Source organism: Lipomyces oligophaga, assembly GCF_038497815.1.
Source record: "Lipomyces oligophaga strain CBS 7107 unplaced genomic scaffold V1516scaffold_1, whole genome shotgun sequence".
Lineage (NCBI taxonomy): Eukaryota > Fungi > Ascomycota > Lipomycetes > Lipomycetales > Lipomycetaceae > Lipomyces > [Lipomyces] oligophaga.
In genome coordinates, this window is record NW_027117785.1 from 1585924 (window position 1) to 1605309 (window position 19386).

Sequence of the window (19386 nt, forward strand, 5' to 3'; positions counted from 1 at the left end):
TAATGACTTGTTAAAGTCTGAGCATGATGGTGCATAAGGGTATAACTCTAGCAGTAGACGAGAACGGTCGCAAATGTAGCTCGAGTGCGCTCGAAAAGCCCCTAATAGCTTGTCATCACAGCCAAGAGGGGCGATGAGGTAGCAATCCAAGCGGGAACCGAGCTGTTGGATGTTGATGTCGATCCTTAACTGATTTGCAGGACCGAGATCGTTCTCCAACCTCGCAAAGTTCCTCAATTCCATCAGGTTTTCATAGATAAAAAAAGCATAGTCACAAACAAATTCCAGATAAAAATTTCACCAATTCTGCTTTGAATCAACGAAGAAGATCTGCTTTCGTATGGCTGAGTTCAGCGCTTGTTTCGGTTCTATTGTTGTTCAGATGAACCGCGCAGTGCTAAATTGGTTTGTACGGCAAAACTAATTCGACTGCCCCTAATTGTAAGAGTGAACAGCCGTCCCTTCTCGAAAGTGCGCCATTCGATCCATGCAAACTCGTACTGTATTCTGAAATTAGATTTCATTAGCGGCAGATGCATAACTTGTTCGGCCCCCCCTGACAGTACTTTCTACTAAATAAATTCCTTGATTCCATTTTCTGTCGCTCGTTGTTCCGAAAGGGTCTACTGACAGGCCAAAAGGGGACCCTTCAAGACGTGGCTCTCATACTCTCGAACCGTGCAGTTTCCTAAAGAGGAGCTGTGCAGATATCAAAAACGGTAGTAAGAGGCCGAATTGAATATTTTAAAAAACCGTTTGTCGTTTATGTGAGCCCATGGAAATTGTTTTCTACCCACTACCGTATACGGCGCAGACAGTCGATTTCACTTCTGCGTAAGGGCACTCGAAAGTTGCTCTAAAACTGTAACAGTCAGTCTTGATTGATCTTTTTGAATAAAATTTCTTCTGGTGCTGGTTACCAGCTATTAACAATAAATCGCAATTCTCAGTGAGCAAAGACAGTTAGTTGTGCGATTGCACGATAATATAGCTGCACTAGTCGAGCGTCAAATATGTTTCCGTGCGGCTGGAAATCGGCCGAAATACTGTGCTTGAACATAAACGAGACTTTACTTCAGATCGAAAATAGCATTCGTTCTTTCTATGAGCTGCTATTCTGCAGCCATTTACGCTGAATGTCTCTTTTGCTACAGACAGATTTCTTAAAGCCTGTCTAACAGAGCTCCAGTAGCTCATCATAAGCCGGAAAATATATTTTTTGCAGCAATCTAAAACAAAGTCGCTATGTTTCCAGAATGAGCAGAGTCTATCCTTTGTTGGTTCTAATTTTAAGAAAATATCGAAGAGCAGTGCACAATAGTAGCTGCAGCTGAGCGTATTCGATCAAAGGAATAGAGCTTCATAGGAACGTAGCAAGCATAGCGCAAAATCTCGTTCTTGTTTCCATATTTGCACCCTGTAAAGTAAGGATGGCTTCTATTATTAGGATGCCACAGATGGAAGGCACCTCCACTCTTCCATATAAGTGCACTCGAAACGCGTTTCCCTGTATTTTCTTTCCATGACGCGTTCAGATTTCACCGTGACTTCAATATAAACAAACAACTATCCTATTGCGGCCCGTACGCTACTGTGAAGGTAAGGGCTTTAGTATTCAGAAATATGAAGAAGAGGCGCTATTTCATAAACAAGGTGTCTCCCCTATTTGCAGGGACAGCCGGACTTGTGGAGCTTATTTGTGACTTGATCCCTGTGAAGTAATTTAGTGATTTGGAGCATTAATACCTTCCCTTGATAGTTGGTTTGCGGCTAGGAATGTGTAGTAGAATTGCCCACCAGCGCGTGGGAATGCCAGATATTCACCTTGTTAATTCATCTCTAGTTGCTCCTTACATTCGTAGGTCTTCTTGTCTTTAACTAGTGGAACAAAATAGTACGCGTACATTTAATGAGCACTCAAAACCCATTCTTTGTCGTATAGTACCTGCAGAGAATGAGCTCTCGACGGCGTAGATTATTCGGCGCTTTTCTGACTTCGTAGAATTAAAATTCACTATATCTGCTTACAGATATTCCTATACCTCACTTCATGATTATGTTACACTTCTGTCACTGTGGTTGTTGAGGAATAATATTTTTGTTTGGCTGAACTACTTTCATACTATTCCCTGCTCAGCTGCTTGCGTTTATAACCTTCCTCTGCAGACCTTAACCCTTCTTGCGGCTTGCGTTAGCAGGTAATTCGACAATGCTATAGCATTCAGGTCTGGAATCTAAAGAGAGATTCTAATCTGTGAAATATCAAGCTGCAGAATAGATTTGATTGGTTTACCGCATATATGTCAATCTAGATTTTTTTGAATTGCAACTGTTAGACTCTGAATTGGTCTTCTATCTTGATTGATTTCATAGCGACCCGTCTGGCTATGATTGTTACGACGAATGAATTATTCCGTCCACCTTACTTTTTCGCTACTGCTCTTCCAGTGCTGACCTTAACTGTCTTTCCCTCGTTTTCTTATGGCGAAGAGCCTAATCCATATTTGTTAAAAGCCCTAGATAAATATGGTTCTGTCTTGGGTTTTTCGACGGCGCAGTTCCCTACAATTCCAAATTTTTCTACAAATATATCAACCGTAACTCTCCAACTACACGAGAAATTTGAGCTGCCTCCTGCATTTCTTCCTATCACATTCAATATTAGTGATAAACTGTTCACCTATAAGGCCGTTGTTGAAATAGATAAATCCATATCATTTTGTGAGCATTGCCGCAAGCTTGCTCATGATTCTACGGAATGTTGCGATCTTGCATCGTTTCCATGAGAGAGTGAAACTCGATCTTATTAGATTATTTTTCTATCGAGTTATCATTGAAATTGCAGAAAACCTGTTCAGATATATTTTGCAGAATACCATTGGGCTTAACCAAGATGAAGTGATCATTTATCTGCTTGTCACTTGACCGAGCGAGCAGGTTTCCATACCTGCTACTTCTTTTATTGCTTTAGTGTTCTCACTATTTAGCATTGTTATATTGCACTCCAGCTGCATCATATATGCATGGCAATGAAGAGCTTATCTTCGCTCACTCTCAAGGATTGGCTTCTGAAAAATTCATTTATGTTAAAATACACTCTGTTTTCTAAAATCTCTTGATTTAGAAGGGATTCCAACTTCTTAGCTCAAGGTTAATTGAAAGAAAATCAAAATGTCTACACAGAATTGAATTACACACTAAAAATGAGCTGAGAATTCGATACAATCACGGTGAAGTCTTAACGCATTAGAAGAACGCACACTCCAAGATTTTAACCTCGTGATGGACCAAAAAACTAGTGCTTTCGTTCTTTGCCTTGCTAGCTCAATTGGCAGAGCGTGAGACTCTTATAAATCTTGATATCTCAAGGTTGCGGGTTCGACCCCCGCGTGAGGCTTCTAATTTTTTGAGCTCTGAATCATGATTCTTTTCATAAGAGTTTGAGGATATTATAAAAATCACGTGCCAGATTGAAAATGGTAGTAAATGGGTCGGAATGAGAATCTTTCATGGAAGTATAAGTGAGTAAAAATGAGATTATTCTTTACTTTTGATCATGTTTCCCAAATCATACTTCAAATTGTTAGCAAAGGACTGAGCTTTTTGAATCACTAAATAGCAATGTTTGACGTACGAAATACGTGATATGAAATGCTAAAAGTTACGTTGTTGCTGTTTCTTACATATCGTACGAGCTATCAACGAACTTGGATGTTCAAATCAGCTATGATGAATGATTTAGACATGCAAAGTCAAGAGTTCTACTCCGTCCATTCCAAATCCGAAAGATTTTTTTTTATAAATTTCAATTTGGAGCGGATAAGCATATTAGTTCATCATCTCCAAATACAGGAGTACGGAGAGATAGAGTCATTCTTCCAATACTACTACTTCAGTCTCCCTAGTGTTGAGGAGTTCGTAGCATATCACGCAGTCAAGAAGTAAAATACAATGAGCCCACAAAAGTAAACTTCAACTGGTTGAATGACGAAATAAAGTCAGAATCATTCCAGATATTCATGTTTATGGCATCACTTAAGACAATATCACGCGGTGCGAATGGTAAAAAAAATCATACATGTCTGATCCTGGAAGCCAGTAGAAGCAACTCATTGTACAGGAGGGCAACGATGCTCGAATTATGCTAACAAAATAATACCTTCATGCTAACGAAGTGGGGTCACCGGAAGTCTCGGAAGCAGTGAATAGCTAGGCGAGCACGGAGAGAGTGATCTGAACAGTCGCCTGAATTTCTTTCATTGCAGGGCAGCAGGACTAGGAACATGCAAGCCGCATATGAACTCATCGCGCTACGCGAGTCATGCGTATCGGATATCAGACCGGTGATTTAGACCGCGTGCATTGACAGTACCTTTGCGCCACGGCATTTGCCACACGAATGTACTTATGACGTAGAACTGGGATAGTCCATTCTCACCAGAGCACCTGGTCATGAAATCAATTCGGAGAAGGTCTTCCGATAGCATTACCGTAAAGATTCCGGTAGAATAATCTTTGCACAGTTGCAATAGTATACTCGATTTTAGATAAATAGATCTGTAGAGTCCCTTCCGTCAAAATTTTTATACTGCATTTAACATAAACAATTCATCAAATCAAACTAAATAAGAACTTGATCGTTTTCAATATTATATAAATGTCGTCAAGATTATTATACGCCAGAGGAGGCAATGAGGCCTTGGACGTGAATCCTAATACTGGCACTGATATTCATGTTGCGGACAGCGGTTCGGACTGGTATTGGACAGTTTTTTGTATCATGGCTGTTACCTCTCTTGGTTACATTGGTCTGGCATACAAGGTTCCTCGCCGTAATCGCTTCTTCCATTATCTTTCTATCGGTGCTTCCTTCTTTGCATGCATTCAATATTTCACAATGGCATCTAATCTTGGATGGGCTGGTGTTCAAACTGAGTTCAGTCATCTACAAGGCGGTGGAATTCGTCAAGTGTTCTATGCTCGTTATATTGGATGGTTTATGGTCGCTCCACTATTGATTCTTAATATGTGCTTCTTGGCGGGTCTTAACTGGATCACTGCCCTGTTCACTGCAGCTATGATTGGTGTTTATATCATCGGTGGACTGGTTGGTGTTGTTGTGTCCTCAACCTACAAGTGGGGTTTCTTCACTATTGGCTTAGCAGCTTGGTTCCTTGTTGCTTACCAATTGATCTGGGTATGTCTGCGATCTCTTAATGAGTTACAATCTGTAGCCGTTGAGCCCAAGATCCGCAAGTATTATCGCATGCTGATTGGTGGTGTTGTCTTTATCTATTCGCTATATCCTATCGCATGGGGTCTTTCGGAAGGTGGTAACGTTATAACTCCTACATCCGAGGGCGTTTTTTACGGTGTTCTCGACATTATTTCCTTGACCATTCTTAATTCGTTCTGTCTGTGCATCAGTCAGTTGGTGGATATTGAAGAGCTTGGTCTCGGTATTGTCGGTGAGCCAATTGCTCCTGCGGCAGCTGCTGCTCCATCGACCGAAAAACAGAATTAAGTCACTGTATTGTGTAATTTATGCTCTAATTCTTGGCTGACTGCTTTTGGAAAGTGTGCTCGGTATTTCTGAGTTATCGCTATTTTAATGATTTGAAGTTGTGTTTTTGGTTCTGTAATGGTCAGCTGGCGCATAATCGGTTTCTGTACTTAATATCTAATACAATTTATTTTCGAGTATTTACTGAAAACTGCATTGCATTCCAATTAGTCTGCTTTCGATCTTCTCAGAGTATTTAGGGAGCTTAATACTGTAGACGATTTTGTTACTCGTGTTCGAGGCTAGCGACTTTATAATCAGTTTAATTTTGTGAAATTAGCATTGCATTGGTAGGTCATTTCACAAATAAGAATTACCCGAAGACGAACAGTAAAATTCGCTCATAAAGAATCACCTTCGTCAAATTTTGAAAACAAGCCACACAAGACGCGATAGACTTGCGTTTGTCCCTCCATAAGCAAACCCAGCCAAAGCTGAGTTAAGGAACGCCGGTTCTGAGCTGCTTTGGCTTGAGCACTACACCTGGCACGGTAAATGAACAAAGAAATTTACCGAAAAGAGGATATAAATACAAAGATAAATAATTCTTATAATCCGTTTGGGATCGTTATTGTATATTCAATACTACTTTCAGTTAAAGGAAGTCAAAATCTGTACGGAGCTATTCCACCATTATGGTAAGAAGGCATGCATCCTCTAGCATCTCTGATTTCAGTCCTTTGCATGATCCGGACGGAAAAAAAAAATTCAGCATATTCAGCTGACAAAGGCAAAATTTGTAAAACTGACATTTCTGGGAATTTCAATCTCTCTAATCTATTCGAAATGCGGTCGATAGTATGAAATTAATTCCTACAAACCGATCACCTAAAACCGGCCCCACCGAAATAAGCATAACAACTACTTGAATAAGGTCTATAATATATAAATCCTTCCCCTTCTCTTATCCTCCCCATCCAAAATTAATCTGCTTAGAATACAGCATAACCATCACGCTGAGTAGTTTGGGATCCTGTGATTCCGCTTGTGACTTTGCGAGCAAAGTCACCAGCAGCATAAGGAATGTCTAGAATGGTCTGCGAAGAGGGAAGAAGATCAACGCCGGTAGCACCATTATTATGTTTGACGTAGGCAGTTGCCGCGAAAAAAACTGCTAATGCGATCAAAATTGCAATCAGAATATACTTAATAATGGACCAGGCAATAGATCCAGAATTCTGCTGACTGATTAACAGGGCTTCTTCGGCACAAGTGGCATTTGTTGACAATGAAACAGAAATGCTATTTGATGATACAAACACAGAATTAACGCCCAAAAAGTTTGAGCTCACATTTCGAAGGAAAGGTGAATTCGTTTCTTCAGGTCTAACCATGTTATCGATAAGGAGACTCTCATCATTTGTAGATTCCGTCATACACAAGAATTGAAGATCAGCAAAATATTGAGAATCGCCCCAATTATTATTCTCATAAACAATACTAGTGCCGACATCAAGCGAGGTCTGAGATAACGGAATAACGTTCACCGTCATCGACTCCGAATCTTCGAAAGTGACAGTTCTGACCACGCATGCTACAAATTGTTATTTTTAATTCAAAATAAATGGAAAATATAAATCGATGTTACCTTCATAACCAGCGCACTGATCTGCACCTTTGGGAAAGTCCTCATTTATCTCAAGAGCTCCAAACAGATTAAAGAAAATCGAAGTAGAAGTAATAGAGGGAGGAGTACTTCTATCAATCTTAACCACTCGCTGTCCAGAAAATGATGTTAAATCAATATCTTGGCCTCCGAAAGAAGAAGGAATTGAGGTCGAGTTGAAGAATGCGAGTGCGGAAGGTGCGCATGCTAGGAGGGCTGCACTCGATGCAATAAATGAATGGAGTAACATGGATACAGATCAACAAATTTAAAGGCTAGCAGAATTACCCAGTTTTCTGTTTGCTATTGGAAAGACACAGTCCAGGGTTGGCGACTGAATGAATTATTTTTTGAAAGAGGATTGAACAGAATTACTGGGGGAGCGGCCGAAAGTGATCAAGTTATCGTAGCTTGCAATAGAGGTATCTTGCTTATGGTAAGGGCTGCAAGGGCTAGACCTTTGTCATTAGATACGCAGGGCGAAACCAGACGGCTTATCCAGATCTACTCAACCTTATTCAACAATCAACTTAATGCCTATATTCTGATCGTCTGAAAATTTCAAAATATTTCTACATGATGTTAATTGGTTTCACTGATCAATTGCGCATTCACACTGTTCTTAAGAGTCTTGCACATCAAAGTTAGAAACTTATTGGATTTCACAGATGCTGAAAAGCATTGAAACTATTCGCTCCTGGATTCAAAAAAATAAGTTTTGAGATAAGTAAGAACGACTTTGAAAATAATAATCAAAGATCGATAAATTTGATTTAAATTAAAAAAATTTGGACAAGTCCGGATTCGAACCGGAGACCTTTCGCATGCAAAGCGAACGCGATAACCAACTACACTACATGCCCCTCTCATATGAATTATACGTTCTTTCTCCATTTTACTGTCCAAATTTTAATTTAAGACGTTGTCTTGTATACCTGAACAGATTGTGTTGCATTAATACTTACTTATAGCATAAAATCTAAATTAATACTATTAGCTCGCGATTGACATGTAAGTCGATAGATCATAATTCATGAAACTTTTAGTCATCTAGAACTTGCATCGAATTGGAAAGTACAGCAGAATCGAAGGAGCAAACACAGTAACTCATTACTATACCTGGCCGGTCTCTTATGAGAGACCAATCACTTTATTACTATGTATTACAACGTGGATATTATCACTAAAATCTGCTCGATCGGAGTTATGAAACGAAAGTTGGGAAAGCAGAGAGAAGAGGCTGATACATTGCTCACTCGACAACAAGAATAATCTAAAAAGCGTACCGACGTCTTATCCACTGTATATCAAAATCATGACATGACGCAATGCTAATCGCAGTATTCAATGGCTGAGTTTAGTAGATTTACTGAGTAAGCAGGAAACTGCTCGATAAAAAACATGACCTGCTACTTGGTCATAAATTGTCCCAAATAGAATGTCAAGCTAGCTAGGGAATAGTTCTGATCTGACTATCAGTTGACAAGTGCATATCATGCTACTCGTCATCCATTAAGAAAAGTAAATAGCGGCAACTCAGATATATCCCGACAAACAGACAGTATCGTGACGTGCGAGTCGGAATGAAACGGATTATCAGGCGAAGTACCAGTATTGTGGTTACTTTTGCATAGAGATTCTTTCAAAGATCATGATCCAAATCTTCACAATGCAACGCCGTCACCGAACTGATATAGTATTAAATTCTAGTTTCCGATGTGCATTTCGTCATTTCGGAAGCAACGGTCTGAATCATCTTCGGCAATGAAAGCCCGAAAGTACGATGGTATCCAACTTCTGCACAACGCAAGCTATGCATCGCCACACTAACACGCCACAATTCTCGTGCTCGCTAATAATACAACGCTCACTTCTTGTAGTAGATAGTCTAGTGGTGTTCACTGCCACACGTGGCTAAAGGTACCTATATGCACGCCCCACCATTATATCAGCCGCACTCCACTTGTAGCTTGGACCATCTACTCATAATATTCGTGAAGCAAAAAAATTCTGGCAGATTCTCTAGAAACCAAATCGCGTGTTCTGCGAACTCTGCTGTTCATCAAATTTTAGCTCCAGGTTCTTTCCGATGTTTCCGATGCATCGATCGACGTCATGTCGTCACGAAACTTGCACACCTGTCAAAATATATAATATCCATGGGTATCATGATGGCTCCTTTCTATAATTCTTTATTATTCAGTCAAATATATTTTCAAGAATATTAAAATCATTTCAAGAATATTATGTCGTCTATTTTGATTAGGGATAACGATGCAGTTTACATCAATCCGCCAGCCTCCACGATCAATATCCACTTAACGGAGCATGGTTCGGATTGGTATTGGGCTGCGTTTTCTCTCATTGCAGTGTCGACATTAGGCTACGTCGTTTCTGCAGCCTTTGTTCCACGTCGTGAACGAATTTTCCATTATTTCGCTATTGGCGCAGGCATGTTTGCCTCTATTGCTTATTTTACAATGGCATCAGACTTGGGCAGTGCTGGTGTAAGCACTGAATTTTCGCATTATCAAGGCGGCGGGGTTCGACAAGTGTTTTATGCAAGATATATTGGCTGGTTCATGGTTTCTCCATTGATTCTTGCCAACGTGTTCATGTTTTCTGGAGTTGCCTGGCCGACTATTCTTATGTCCCTTGCTGCACAAGAAATCTACGTTGTTGCGTTCTTGGTCGCGGCAGTGGTCTCCTCTTCATACAAGTGGGGTTTCTTTACCTTTGGCATCTGTGCTTGGTGGCTAGTCATTTACCATCTCATTTTTGTGGCTTTCCCTTCTGCAAAGAAGCAGAGTTCAGATATTAAAAAGCATGTGTTGATTATGATTTCTGGAATCTCATTTATCTGGATGCTGTACCCAATTTCGTTTGGTCTTTCCGAAGGAGGCAATGTCATTTCTCCTGATTCAGAAGCAGCTTTCTACGGCGTTTTGGATATGATTTCCCTGCCGATATTCTGCTCATATTTTATCTTTGTTAGCAGAAAGACTTCTGTTGAACGTCTTGGACTAGCATTCGACCACGGATTTAAACCAGCGATCGGCTCACTTCCAATGTCTGAGAAGCAAGCTGCTCTCGAAGCTGGACAAGCACGATCAGAACCGGAACGGCATTCCGGTGAAACAGCGGTTGCACAAGACGAATCGCCAGCGCATTCTGAGGTTGACCCTGTGAATATACCTGCCGAGCAGGTCGTTTAATTTTTTAAACTTTTATTGTTAATGTTCTATGATGGTGTTTGCGGCCTCTTACGACCGGTGTGGTGCATATTGTTTCACAACTTCAACAGGATTTTTAATTAATGTGTAATCAATCCAGTAATAATCTAATAAAGTCTGAGGAGGCATTATAGTATGAATCTCTTCTTTCTGTTAAACACATACAGTCATCATAAGTTCCAGGAGCCAAATATAAGAGTATCTTGAATATTTTTGCAGAAATTAATAATGAGACAGTAGAAAGGACTTGAAAATCTTTATCAAGAGCAAACTTTCTTAAATTTAGAAACTTTTTCAGTAACTAGATGAACAGTGTGAAACAGCTTAAAGCACATAATATAACAGCCATGAGAATCCAAAATTGGAAATTCATGGATTCAGTAATATTGCCACTAATACACTCCAAATCTGCTGGTGAGGGAGGAAAAGTCATCTCCCGCGTCATACACAGGCCCTGAGTAGTTGTTCTCCAAGGAGTCATCATCAGCTCTGTTAGTAGCTTCGTAGTCGAAGTGAAAATCGAATTGAATATGCTCTCTGTGTCGTACGAAAACTCTGTGACTAGTTTGATAATATTCGGACAATCAACTTCAATAAATTCAGAAACTTCTTCAAAAACGATCTGTCCTATCTGTCTAGCTATAAAGATGAGATCAGCACCGTTCTGGGAATTGTAGATTGCAAGTGCAAAATCTTTGAGTTGATAATAAATTCTAATCACACAATTTTTATTGGAAGAGTAGAACGCAACCGAATACTTCGTGGAGTAAATGTAAGCCACAGCAGTATAGATTCTCAAGCGGTAGAAAGCTAACCTGAAAAGCACTGTCATGCTCGAAAATGTTACGATAGAAAATTCATGAATGTAAAAGCCAGCTAGTGCAATATATTGCTTAGAATATTGTGTAGTCAGATTGCACATCGTCAAGCCAGTGTTAAAGCCCGCAATTATTGCGAGAGTCAGAGAGTGATGAACAATATTCACAATATTCACTGATACATCTTTAATATAGACGTAAAATGGTATTAAGTGTTCGACGTAACTGTGGTATAAAATTAGAGAAATCTTGCGGGTAACATCATTCAATAAGTTATAAGTGGTTATAGACCCTAGTGTCAGATACTTAAGCAAAATCAGGACAATAGTCGAGAAGAATTGGTATACGATTGCAGCAGTGGTGTTGGAACCCTTGAAAACAAAGTAAGATATCACACGCACCGCATGATAAAAATGAACGCTGAATTTGATTGTTACAGCAGAGAAAGCAATTACAAGTCGTTGGATTAATGCCATAGACATTTTTGTCGTGACTATGAGGGCACGTAGAATCCAGGATAGTAATATAGTCATATTATAATATGAATTGATAATAAATCGTAAACTTTCATTCTGCTTGGTCAACGACGTTACCTTGTTCCAGTCTTGGGAGATAGTTCTTCCTAAAGCTTGGAACATCAACGTTAGCGCGACATGTTCTTGAGCCAAAGAGGCAGCGACTTTCTGTCGGCGGTAAAATACAGTATGGATGCTTGCTCTATATCTGTTAGATCGGCTTTCTAAACAAAACATTAGATAAAACTTACGCTGTATGTACTGCGCAGACTAGTGAGACTATAATCAGTATAATTGTCCATCGGCGAACGCTGCGTTCATACTGAAGATTTTCTTGGATCCGGCATTCTTCTCGCAAACGGATGTGATCACTCCAACTCTCGCTCTCCGTTTGCTTGTTCAGTTCAAGGATCGTCTTTGAAAGACTTGCCTTCTGTTCTAAAACAGCTGTTTCATGGTATATGTCATTTGCGATGATATTTTTCTGTTTAGACGTAGTATCTTTGATGTAATTTCCAAAATGAGACAATTCCACCTCCTTATATACTTTAGCATGATTCTTGTCAGCCTGAATATCATCTTGGACGCTGTTTTCTATGCTAATACCAAACCTCAATGCTTTGGTTGAGCTTTTTTCAGCCTTATGTGTCGCATCATCGTGTTCAGCTTGATTTTTTTCAAAAAATTCTCCATTTTTATATCCGACTTCTTTTTGATCTAAAAAGTCATTTTCAACATAGTCTGCGATCAAATGATCTACATCTCTGTCATAGTCGTCATTCAGTTTTATAGCAGTATCATTTTCAAAATATTTTAAATATCCTAACCTGCTTCTAAAAATACTAGATTCTCTTTCATCCAATGCTGCAGTTTCCCAGATGGAGTCCACAAAATCAGAATCAATAAGAAAATTTCCCGAATGCTCGGGTTCGACCGCAGCCGTAAGTTCCGCTACTGCAGCAGAGTCGGGTAAATGGTCAGATTGGGGGGTTAACCAGCGATGCTCCCTGTAGCTCCATTCCACCGGTCGATGTGGCGAGCTCGCCAGTTCATCCAACTCGAACTTGCAGTCGAGATTGTCCTTGTTTGCAGCATCCTCTGACGTTAGCCAAAGATCGCCACAACCATGATCTCCATAGATTACATTATCATGTAAATAGTTCACACTTTTGTCATTCGGTAAAATATGAAAGGAGCAGTTGGATCCTTCCACTGATTGCTCATCTGGAGAACAATTATAGCTGCTTCGCACAGTAGATCCGACTCTTCTGTCATGGCTTGTATCGTGTGGCTTAACATCGGTATCTCTAGACGCCATATCATAAACAGCGTTGCTGTCCGTGTTCGAAATGAGAGACTCAAGTTTCTGGTAATTTGGGAAAACTGACAGGTCAGGCGTGCTAGTTCCTCGAGCTCGGCTGAAGTCAATCTCCATATCTTCATCGTTGAGCACTAAATGTTCTGGCATTTTTCCCCGTCTGTTGAATTGTTTATTTACAATAGTCGCAATGCCATCTACAGAGCTCGTCGAGAGTGGAATGTGAGAGTGATCATCAACACTTAGGCCCTGAAAAATGACTGAGGTTATCTCACACGTCCTGCCACTGTCTTGCATTGTCTTAGGATTCAAGTCAATGTAACTGGATTGACTGCTCGTCATCTTTTTGGCATTTAGTATTAGCGAGCTCACGTCTTCATTGCTGCCATTGGTCTCTATAAATTCTTTGTAATCAAATATATCAGGCGATTGGCATAACTCCATATTGTCTAGTTCCTCGACAGCATGATATTCGGTAGATGAACTACCTCGTAGGTAGGCCACACTATCCGAGAGAATGCGCGACGGAATTTCATCTGCTTCTTCAATATATTCGTTCACCGAATTTGTACTGACTATTTCCTTATGTAAAGGCACAAGCTCATTAACTCTCAAGTTATTATGACTGCCAGAAACCCCGTTAGCATCTTGACGCTCCTCAGATGGATATGCGTCAACCTCAGTGCTACTTGTATGAAAGCTGGGAAAACTGGGAAAAGAGCTATGTCGAGACGTGGTTTTGATAGTCTTGATCGGAGTGACTATTACCGAAATACTCTTACTCAATTCTTCCCCACAGCTACCAGTTCTCCCCGGGAACGTAGAACTGCTCAAATTCGGAAAGTGATCTGTCCGGGTGATCGATTCGGAGGCGAAGTTCTGCTTGGATTTGCAGGTTAGAAATTTTTTCACTGTCATATCTGTAAGGATTTCTATTTTTACCTTGATTTTAGAAATTTCATTGGCGACTTCCGCAAAGCGATCGACAGGACAAATGCTAGCTTCTGGGATGTTTGATTGATCTGGCGACCGGTACAAGAGTTTGGAAAGACTGGATTCAGCAGTCGGAGTCAAAATTTTGCATTTGGAACCAGATTTGGAGGCATGGCAATAATTTATGTCTTTTCTGAAATCCTGAATCTTGACTGGCTGGCTGGTCAGTGGAATCATGGACGCCACTAATATTGTCTGTCTATGATCAAGTGGCTCAGGAAAATAGATTTGATCAAAGTGATGCTTGAGAGACTCTTCGGCCTGAATTGACAATGATGAGGGTACATCTGACGAAACTTCGATGCATGGACATGAAGTAGCTGGATAGCAGAACGACGTTTCGTCGTTGATTCCTGTAAGGTTTGACTCAGGTGGCGTGACGGCGAGCACATTTGCTTTGAGGACATTGCGAAGCATATCAAGCGAAAAAAGCTGATTTCTTAGAATAAGAGTCCCTCCGTAGTAGTTTCGGATCGAGATCCGAGTAGGTAGTATGTCTCTCTGAAAAGGAAGTTTGGCTGGCTGGCGCGCAACTATCTTGGAGATGGCAACTGCTGTGGCGACAACTGGAGATAAGCATAGAACAAATATGTTGGCTACTAATTGGATAGTCTTCTGGATCGTTTTTCTCGTGTTCTTTATAGCTTTCCTCCCCAAGGAAATGAAGGAAAGCATATTGAAGAAGTCAAGATTAGCGAAATGAAGTGTAAAGATAAATACAGAATGGGAAATGCCGGATACTAAGATCGGAGTGAAAGCAAATGTGATAGAAATTTCCCTTGAAGCCGGGCCAGCAGAGTCGCGCTTTGTTTATATCTAACTCGCATTTCGTGGCAGTTCATAATCAGTGGAATAAGTCTTGTAGATTATGATATATTTGCTCCCAAATCGGCTTTAGAAGAAGACTTCTGTGCAGAGGTTGAAAATATAATTTGATTCACATAAAAAACCAATGGTAATAATACTTTTCTTCTTCAAATTCTGTTTGCTAAAATGCTTCTTACACCATATAAAAACTACTCCCTAGCCCCTGATCCATGAAAAGCTATAAGTAGATCTCTCTAAGACAAATCCCAATAAAACGAAACAACAAAATACAAGATGAAAACAAGAAAACCATTCAAAATCAAAAACGCCATTCCTAATTTTCCTGAAATCCGAATAAATATCTATTTATAAAACAAAGAAAACGTCTCAAGACCACCTCAATAACGCTAATCTAGATGATGTTGGAATTATCAAATGCCAACGCTAGTCCTTCCATAGAACTTAATGCCTCAGATTTCTCCCCGTTGTCTGAAATATGCGTAGCTTCAGTTGTCGCTAAACTTTTCAGCTTGCTATCCAGCAGCGCAATAACATTGCGTTCACTATCAATCTCCTTGACCAAAATTTCGCGATAACATCGCGAACGCATGACATCAATTCGCAACCAGTCAATTTTAACAGATATGTTGAGTGCTGCGGCTACCAATGATTCTCTAGTTCGTTGCATCAGTGGAGTCAAAATCGATAAATGCTTAGCCGATCGGTTTTCAGCATCGAGCTCTTGCTTCTGCGAATATAACTCTAGCTGAAGTTCTTGAACTTTCTCGTCCAGTACTTTGTATCGACCTTGAGATACTTGCAATGCAAACTCAATCGTGGATCTATCCACCGATACGTCATTACTGCAATCAGAAACATGGCTCAGTATACTTCCACTATCATAAAATAATGATGAGAACAAAGCACTGGCGCGCTCGCTTTGTGACAAATCCGGAATCGATCTTGGTGAAGGCAGAGCATTAAACGTGCCAGAGGCCGTAGATGCAACAGGGTACTGGCCCGGTCGAGGACTCGGCGGATTCAAGCTATCCACTAAATGACGAACCAAAGGATCTCCGTTCTCTTGCAATTCGACACCTTGAAGCTTGGCTTTCGAGGTATTTAAAGTCGATGCATAGTTCACTTTAGCAATCCAATCGTTCATCTCTATTTGATTCTCTGCCAAAAACCAGTCCTGAATTCCCGCCTTGGAAAAAATTACAAAAGCATTCTTGCGCGCAGTATAACTAGAGTCAAACAAAGCAATCATATCATTCGTACTCAATACTTCGTCGGCATGAAATCCCTGGATAGGTGGATAAAATACAAGAGGAACATCTTGAATTCCGTTTCGGGTCCTTTCGTTCACTACTGCGGAAGCTATTAGTTGGTCCATTAGTCCTCGAATCCAGCTAACATCACGGAACAAATAGATGTGCGATAGTGTAAGAATAACACCCCATTGTCGGGCAGATCCTCTTGTCGATTTCTTCTTCTTACGCTCAATAGAATTCAACACACCGATCTTCGCAATCTTGATCAAGTGAACAGTTGGCTCCGACTTGCTTGAGCTAAAATCTTGTACTCCATGAATAGTTGAGGGTCGAGAACGAGATGTAGATATTTGAAGAATTGGACTGTTAATAAAATGAGTATGCAAAATCTTCACATCAAATTGAGGAGCTGTTCCAGAATAAGAAAAAGGATCTTCCAAATTGATGATTTCCGAAACAGGTGCTCGTAATTCTGCAAGTCTATCTTCAGAAATATACTGATATGGGTCTATTGGATCACGATTCTGTCTAGTTAAATTTACCAAACTCTTTCTCGACCTAGCAAGCATTGGCTGTTCTTTCAATTTGTCCGAGGGTGATATCGCATCTCCACCGGCGTCTTCGTCATCTTCGTTGTGAACAAACGGAACGTACGTAATATTGTCATATAAGTACTAATACAATGTTAGAATTGGAAGCTATTCAGTAAAGAAACTTCACTCTTAAAAACTTACTTCCAAAACATCCCCGGACAGTCCATGGACGTCAGTATTGCGAACATAATCAGCACGCTGCATTTTATGCTTGTTGTTCTTATTAAAGACGTCTGTATGCAACATCATTAATGAAAAAGTAGTTATATAGGCTTCTTCCTTGCTAAAGAATATCTCCGGATTGCAATAATGATATCTTGCTGCAAAAGCATCAAGCACCCGATCAATTTGTTGTGTTTCTTTAGGAAGCTTCACAACTAATAAAAATTTCCGAAGGGCTATATCAATTGGAATATCTACTAGATCAAATCTGGCACAAAACAGACTCAATACGTAAAGATAGAATGGTTCATCATGCTTAGATAATAGAAGCGCAATATAAGACTTGTTAACAACTCTGTCAATCCGCTTCAAATATTCTGATGGAGTCTCATTTTCGTCTTCATAGTCTGGTAAAGCATTTTCCAGCAGTGAAGTTACAGCCAATGGATCGGGCGTACGCGGCGTTCTGGGTGACGAAAGGCTTTGCTTGGACTTGGGCTCAGTAAAACTTGGCTCAGATCCTGACCGAAATCGTATCGAGAGCATGTTGGCCAATTGATTGAGTTGTAATGGCAATTCCTTTCTGATCCGCTTATCCTGTTCGACCGAGCTCATTGTCTGGCTCCGAGATCGATTTGCACTTACGCTTGAAAGAGCGGTAAAAGAGTTGGAATGAGACAAACTCGACAGAGATCGGGCTAAATGGGCTTGAAAATTAGTAGAATACAAAAATAGGAAATAACATCGACGTACTAGGAGAGGCCTGGCCAGAGAAAGTAGCATAGGCATTTGAATTGCTGGCAGAGGAAAAAGGCAAAGAAATATTTAAATCTGAATCATTAGGAGACGAAGAAGCAGGATTGATGCCAGACTGATATCTATCCTCTTTAGAAGGAGAACTTCCGGAATTAAACACAGAAGTAAACCGCCTGCGCCACCTTGTCAGAGGCTGGTAGCTCGATACAGAGGAGGACGAAGAGGACGGCGTAGGAGAAGTTGGACGTGACGAAGAATTGAATATGGGCTGCATATCCGTATTGCGAGGAGAAAGTGGGGCCGAAAGAAGATATCGGGCGTCGTCACCATCATTGGAAGAGCGGATGTCTGATTCACTCAAAGTAGATATTAGAGATCTTGGCCTATGGACCGACGCGGAAAGTTCAGAAACCGGAAGCAAAGAATTGTCGTCAAGTCCAATTGAAGGCGATGAGTATCGGAGAGAATTAGAAGACATTGATTCGTGGAGGCGATGATTCGGCTCTTCGAAAGTAACGCGCGAGCGGGCCAAGTCCGGAATTGCTCGACGATGTAAGCCAAATAGGTTTCCAGAAAATCCAGAATGACCGTTCCCAGTTCCACCCATAGTACCAGACGCTGAATGAGAAGATCTGATAGAAACATTATCGTTCGAAGAGGAATGGCGGCTGTCCTGTAAGGAACTGATGATACTCGGACGTCGACTGGAGGAAGATGCGGAAGTTCCGGCGGACGAATGATGGACTCGGTGAAGATAACGACCGTGATGATGGGCAGCGGCATTTTGAGGAATTGTTTCCAGCGTACGAGCTCGACGTCGAGTAAATGCTTTTGGAAGTTGTTTGGAGGAATTTGAAGGAGGAGTGGGAGGTATTGTAGGTAAGGAGGTGGCCATGGTCGAGTAAGACTCGTCCGGCTTTTCAACAGGAGTGGTGGGGGTGTCACTGCCCGTGGTTGAGGCCGAAGAACGACGGAATCGAGAAAAAAACGAACCAGTAGTAGACGAAGTGTTTGACACGGCCGAGGAATCAACGGAGCGGCTACGCGAAGGTGCGTCGGTAGAGTTAGAGTAAGATCGAAACCGAGAGGACGGTCGCCCAGAGCGCGAAGGTGACCGAGAAGGAAAGGGAAACTGCTTCAAAGAGGAAGTCGATGAAAAGCTAAATATGCCGGAAGAAGGAGTAGTTGATTGCTCGGGTAGAGGCGGTGGTGCAGATATGGTGATAGACATGGGTGCAGAACCGGTTGCGGAGGGAGCGCTCGAGAAAGAACTCGGGGGTCGTCCTTCAGGCTCCGTTGCAGAGTTCATTCTGCGAGCTAGAACTTTAGCGGGCATCCGGCCTGCAGATTACACGGTCCAAAGTGGAACATGCGGCGAGAAGAAAAGAAGTGGAGATCAGAGCAAAGAAATCAATTTAAGGAAGATAGCGAATTGCGCACGATTGAAAGTTCTGCACAGTGTTTGAATGCACGAGTCGCGAGAAAGATCGCGGGTTACGACGCCGTCGTCACAAAGGGCAGAAAACGAAGCAACGGGCAAGGCGGCAGCAGCAGCGGTTGAGCAACGAAACGAACGAATGTGACTCTCTGATGACAAAACGAATAACACAATACGCGTTTCTGAGCAAATAAATGTCACCAGTTTATGCAAAAGCACTAATACAGACACAAAATCAACAAAAAATTTAAAAATTGGAGATAGAGTCCTATCCAGTCCATCTCATGGCTGCTTCATCCCGCTTCCCACA

General features: G+C 41.1%; 6 protein-coding genes and 2 non-coding genes across 8 annotated transcripts; 4 read left to right on the forward strand and 4 right to left on the reverse strand.

Moving 5' to 3' along the window:
• Positions 1–2387: 2387 nt before the first annotated feature.
• V1516DRAFT_683363 (uncharacterized protein) lies at positions 2388–2786 on the forward strand (the record flags this gene model as incomplete). Its single annotated transcript, XM_066923506.1, has 1 exon — positions 2388–2786. One exon carries the CDS (start codon positions 2388–2390, stop codon positions 2784–2786), a length of 399 nt encoding a protein of 132 aa, XP_066780067.1.
• Positions 2787–3313: 527 nt separating this feature from the next.
• On the forward strand, positions 3314–3397 carry V1516DRAFT_t4. Its single transcript has one exon. It is a non-coding gene; the product is annotated as a tRNA-Lys (tRNA).
• Positions 3398–4593: 1196 nt separating this feature from the next.
• V1516DRAFT_668828 (uncharacterized protein) lies at positions 4594–5809 on the forward strand. Its single transcript, XM_066921071.1, has one exon. The coding sequence runs from the start codon at positions 4658–4660 to the stop codon at positions 5522–5524; it is 867 nt and encodes a 288-aa protein (XP_066780068.1). The 5' UTR covers positions 4594–4657; the 3' UTR covers positions 5525–5809.
• Positions 5810–6431: 622 nt separating this feature from the next.
• Positions 6432–7637, reverse strand: V1516DRAFT_71029 (autophagy-related protein 27). The gene is made up of 2 exons (XM_066924241.1): positions 7152–7637; positions 6432–7097 (listed from the first exon to the last, which is right to left on the reverse strand). Exons 1-2 carry the CDS (start codon positions 7417–7419, stop codon positions 6496–6498), a joined length of 870 nt encoding a protein of 289 aa, XP_066780069.1. The 5' UTR covers positions 7420–7637; the 3' UTR covers positions 6432–6495.
• A 321-nt stretch (positions 7638–7958) lies between these two features.
• V1516DRAFT_t10 lies at positions 7959–8032 on the reverse strand. The gene has a single exon. It is a non-coding gene; the product is annotated as a tRNA-Ala (tRNA).
• Positions 8033–9373: 1341 nt separating this feature from the next.
• On the forward strand, positions 9374–10745 carry V1516DRAFT_632159 (uncharacterized protein). The gene has a single exon (XM_066919963.1). The coding sequence runs from the start codon at positions 9416–9418 to the stop codon at positions 10382–10384; it is 969 nt and encodes a 322-aa protein (XP_066780070.1). The 5' UTR covers positions 9374–9415; the 3' UTR covers positions 10385–10745.
• V1516DRAFT_71377 (uncharacterized protein) lies at positions 10544–14993 on the reverse strand. Its single transcript, XM_066924319.1, has 3 exons — positions 13996–14993; positions 11987–13932; positions 10544–11937 (listed from the first exon to the last, which is right to left on the reverse strand). Exons 1-3 carry the CDS (start codon positions 14719–14721, stop codon positions 10704–10706), a joined length of 3906 nt encoding a protein of 1301 aa, XP_066780071.1. The 5' UTR covers positions 14722–14993; the 3' UTR covers positions 10544–10703.
• Positions 14994–19334, reverse strand: V1516DRAFT_71389 (uncharacterized protein). Its single transcript, XM_066924322.1, has 3 exons — positions 17636–19334; positions 16862–17589; positions 14994–16801 (listed from the first exon to the last, which is right to left on the reverse strand). The coding sequence occupies exons 1-3, from the start codon at positions 18972–18974 to the stop codon at positions 15266–15268; spliced, it is 3603 nt and encodes a 1200-aa protein (XP_066780072.1). The 5' UTR covers positions 18975–19334; the 3' UTR covers positions 14994–15265.
• Between the last annotated feature and the right edge of the window lie 52 nt (positions 19335–19386).

Bases quoted from the DNA above. Each gene is read 5' to 3' on its own strand.
- V1516DRAFT_668828 (XM_066921071.1), top strand. From the start codon at position 4,658: ATGTCGTCAAGATTATTATACGCCAGAGGAGGCAATGAGGCCTTGGAC.
- V1516DRAFT_71029 (XM_066924241.1), bottom strand. From the start codon at position 7,419: ATGTTACTCCATTCATTTATTGCATCGAGTGCAGCCCTCCTAGCATGC. The intron at 7,098-7,151 runs GTAACATCGATT...AACAATTTGTAG, and splicing joins TCAGTGCGCTGGTTATGAAG to CATGCGTGGTCAGAACTGTC.
- V1516DRAFT_71389 (XM_066924322.1), bottom strand. From the start codon at position 18,974: ATGCCCGCTAAAGTTCTAGCTCGCAGAATGAACTCTGCAACGGAGCCT. The intron at 17,590-17,635 runs GTACGTCGATGT...CTAATTTTCAAG, and splicing joins CTCTGGCCAGGCCTCTCCTA to CCCATTTAGCCCGATCTCTG. The intron at 16,802-16,861 runs GTAAGTTTTTAA...ACATTGTATTAG, and splicing joins TGTCCGGGGATGTTTTGGAA to TACTTATATGACAATATTAC.
- V1516DRAFT_632159 (XM_066919963.1), top strand. From the start codon at position 9,416: ATGTCGTCTATTTTGATTAGGGATAACGATGCAGTTTACATCAATCCG.
- V1516DRAFT_71377 (XM_066924319.1), bottom strand. From the start codon at position 14,721: ATGCTTTCCTTCATTTCCTTGGGGAGGAAAGCTATAAAGAACACGAGA. The intron at 13,933-13,995 runs GTAAAAATAGAA...AAATCCAAGCAG, and splicing joins ATGAAATTTCTAAAATCAAG to AACTTCGCCTCCGAATCGAT. The intron at 11,938-11,986 runs GTAAGTTTTATC...TAACAGATATAG, and splicing joins GTCTGCGCAGTACATACAGC to AGCAAGCATCCATACTGTAT.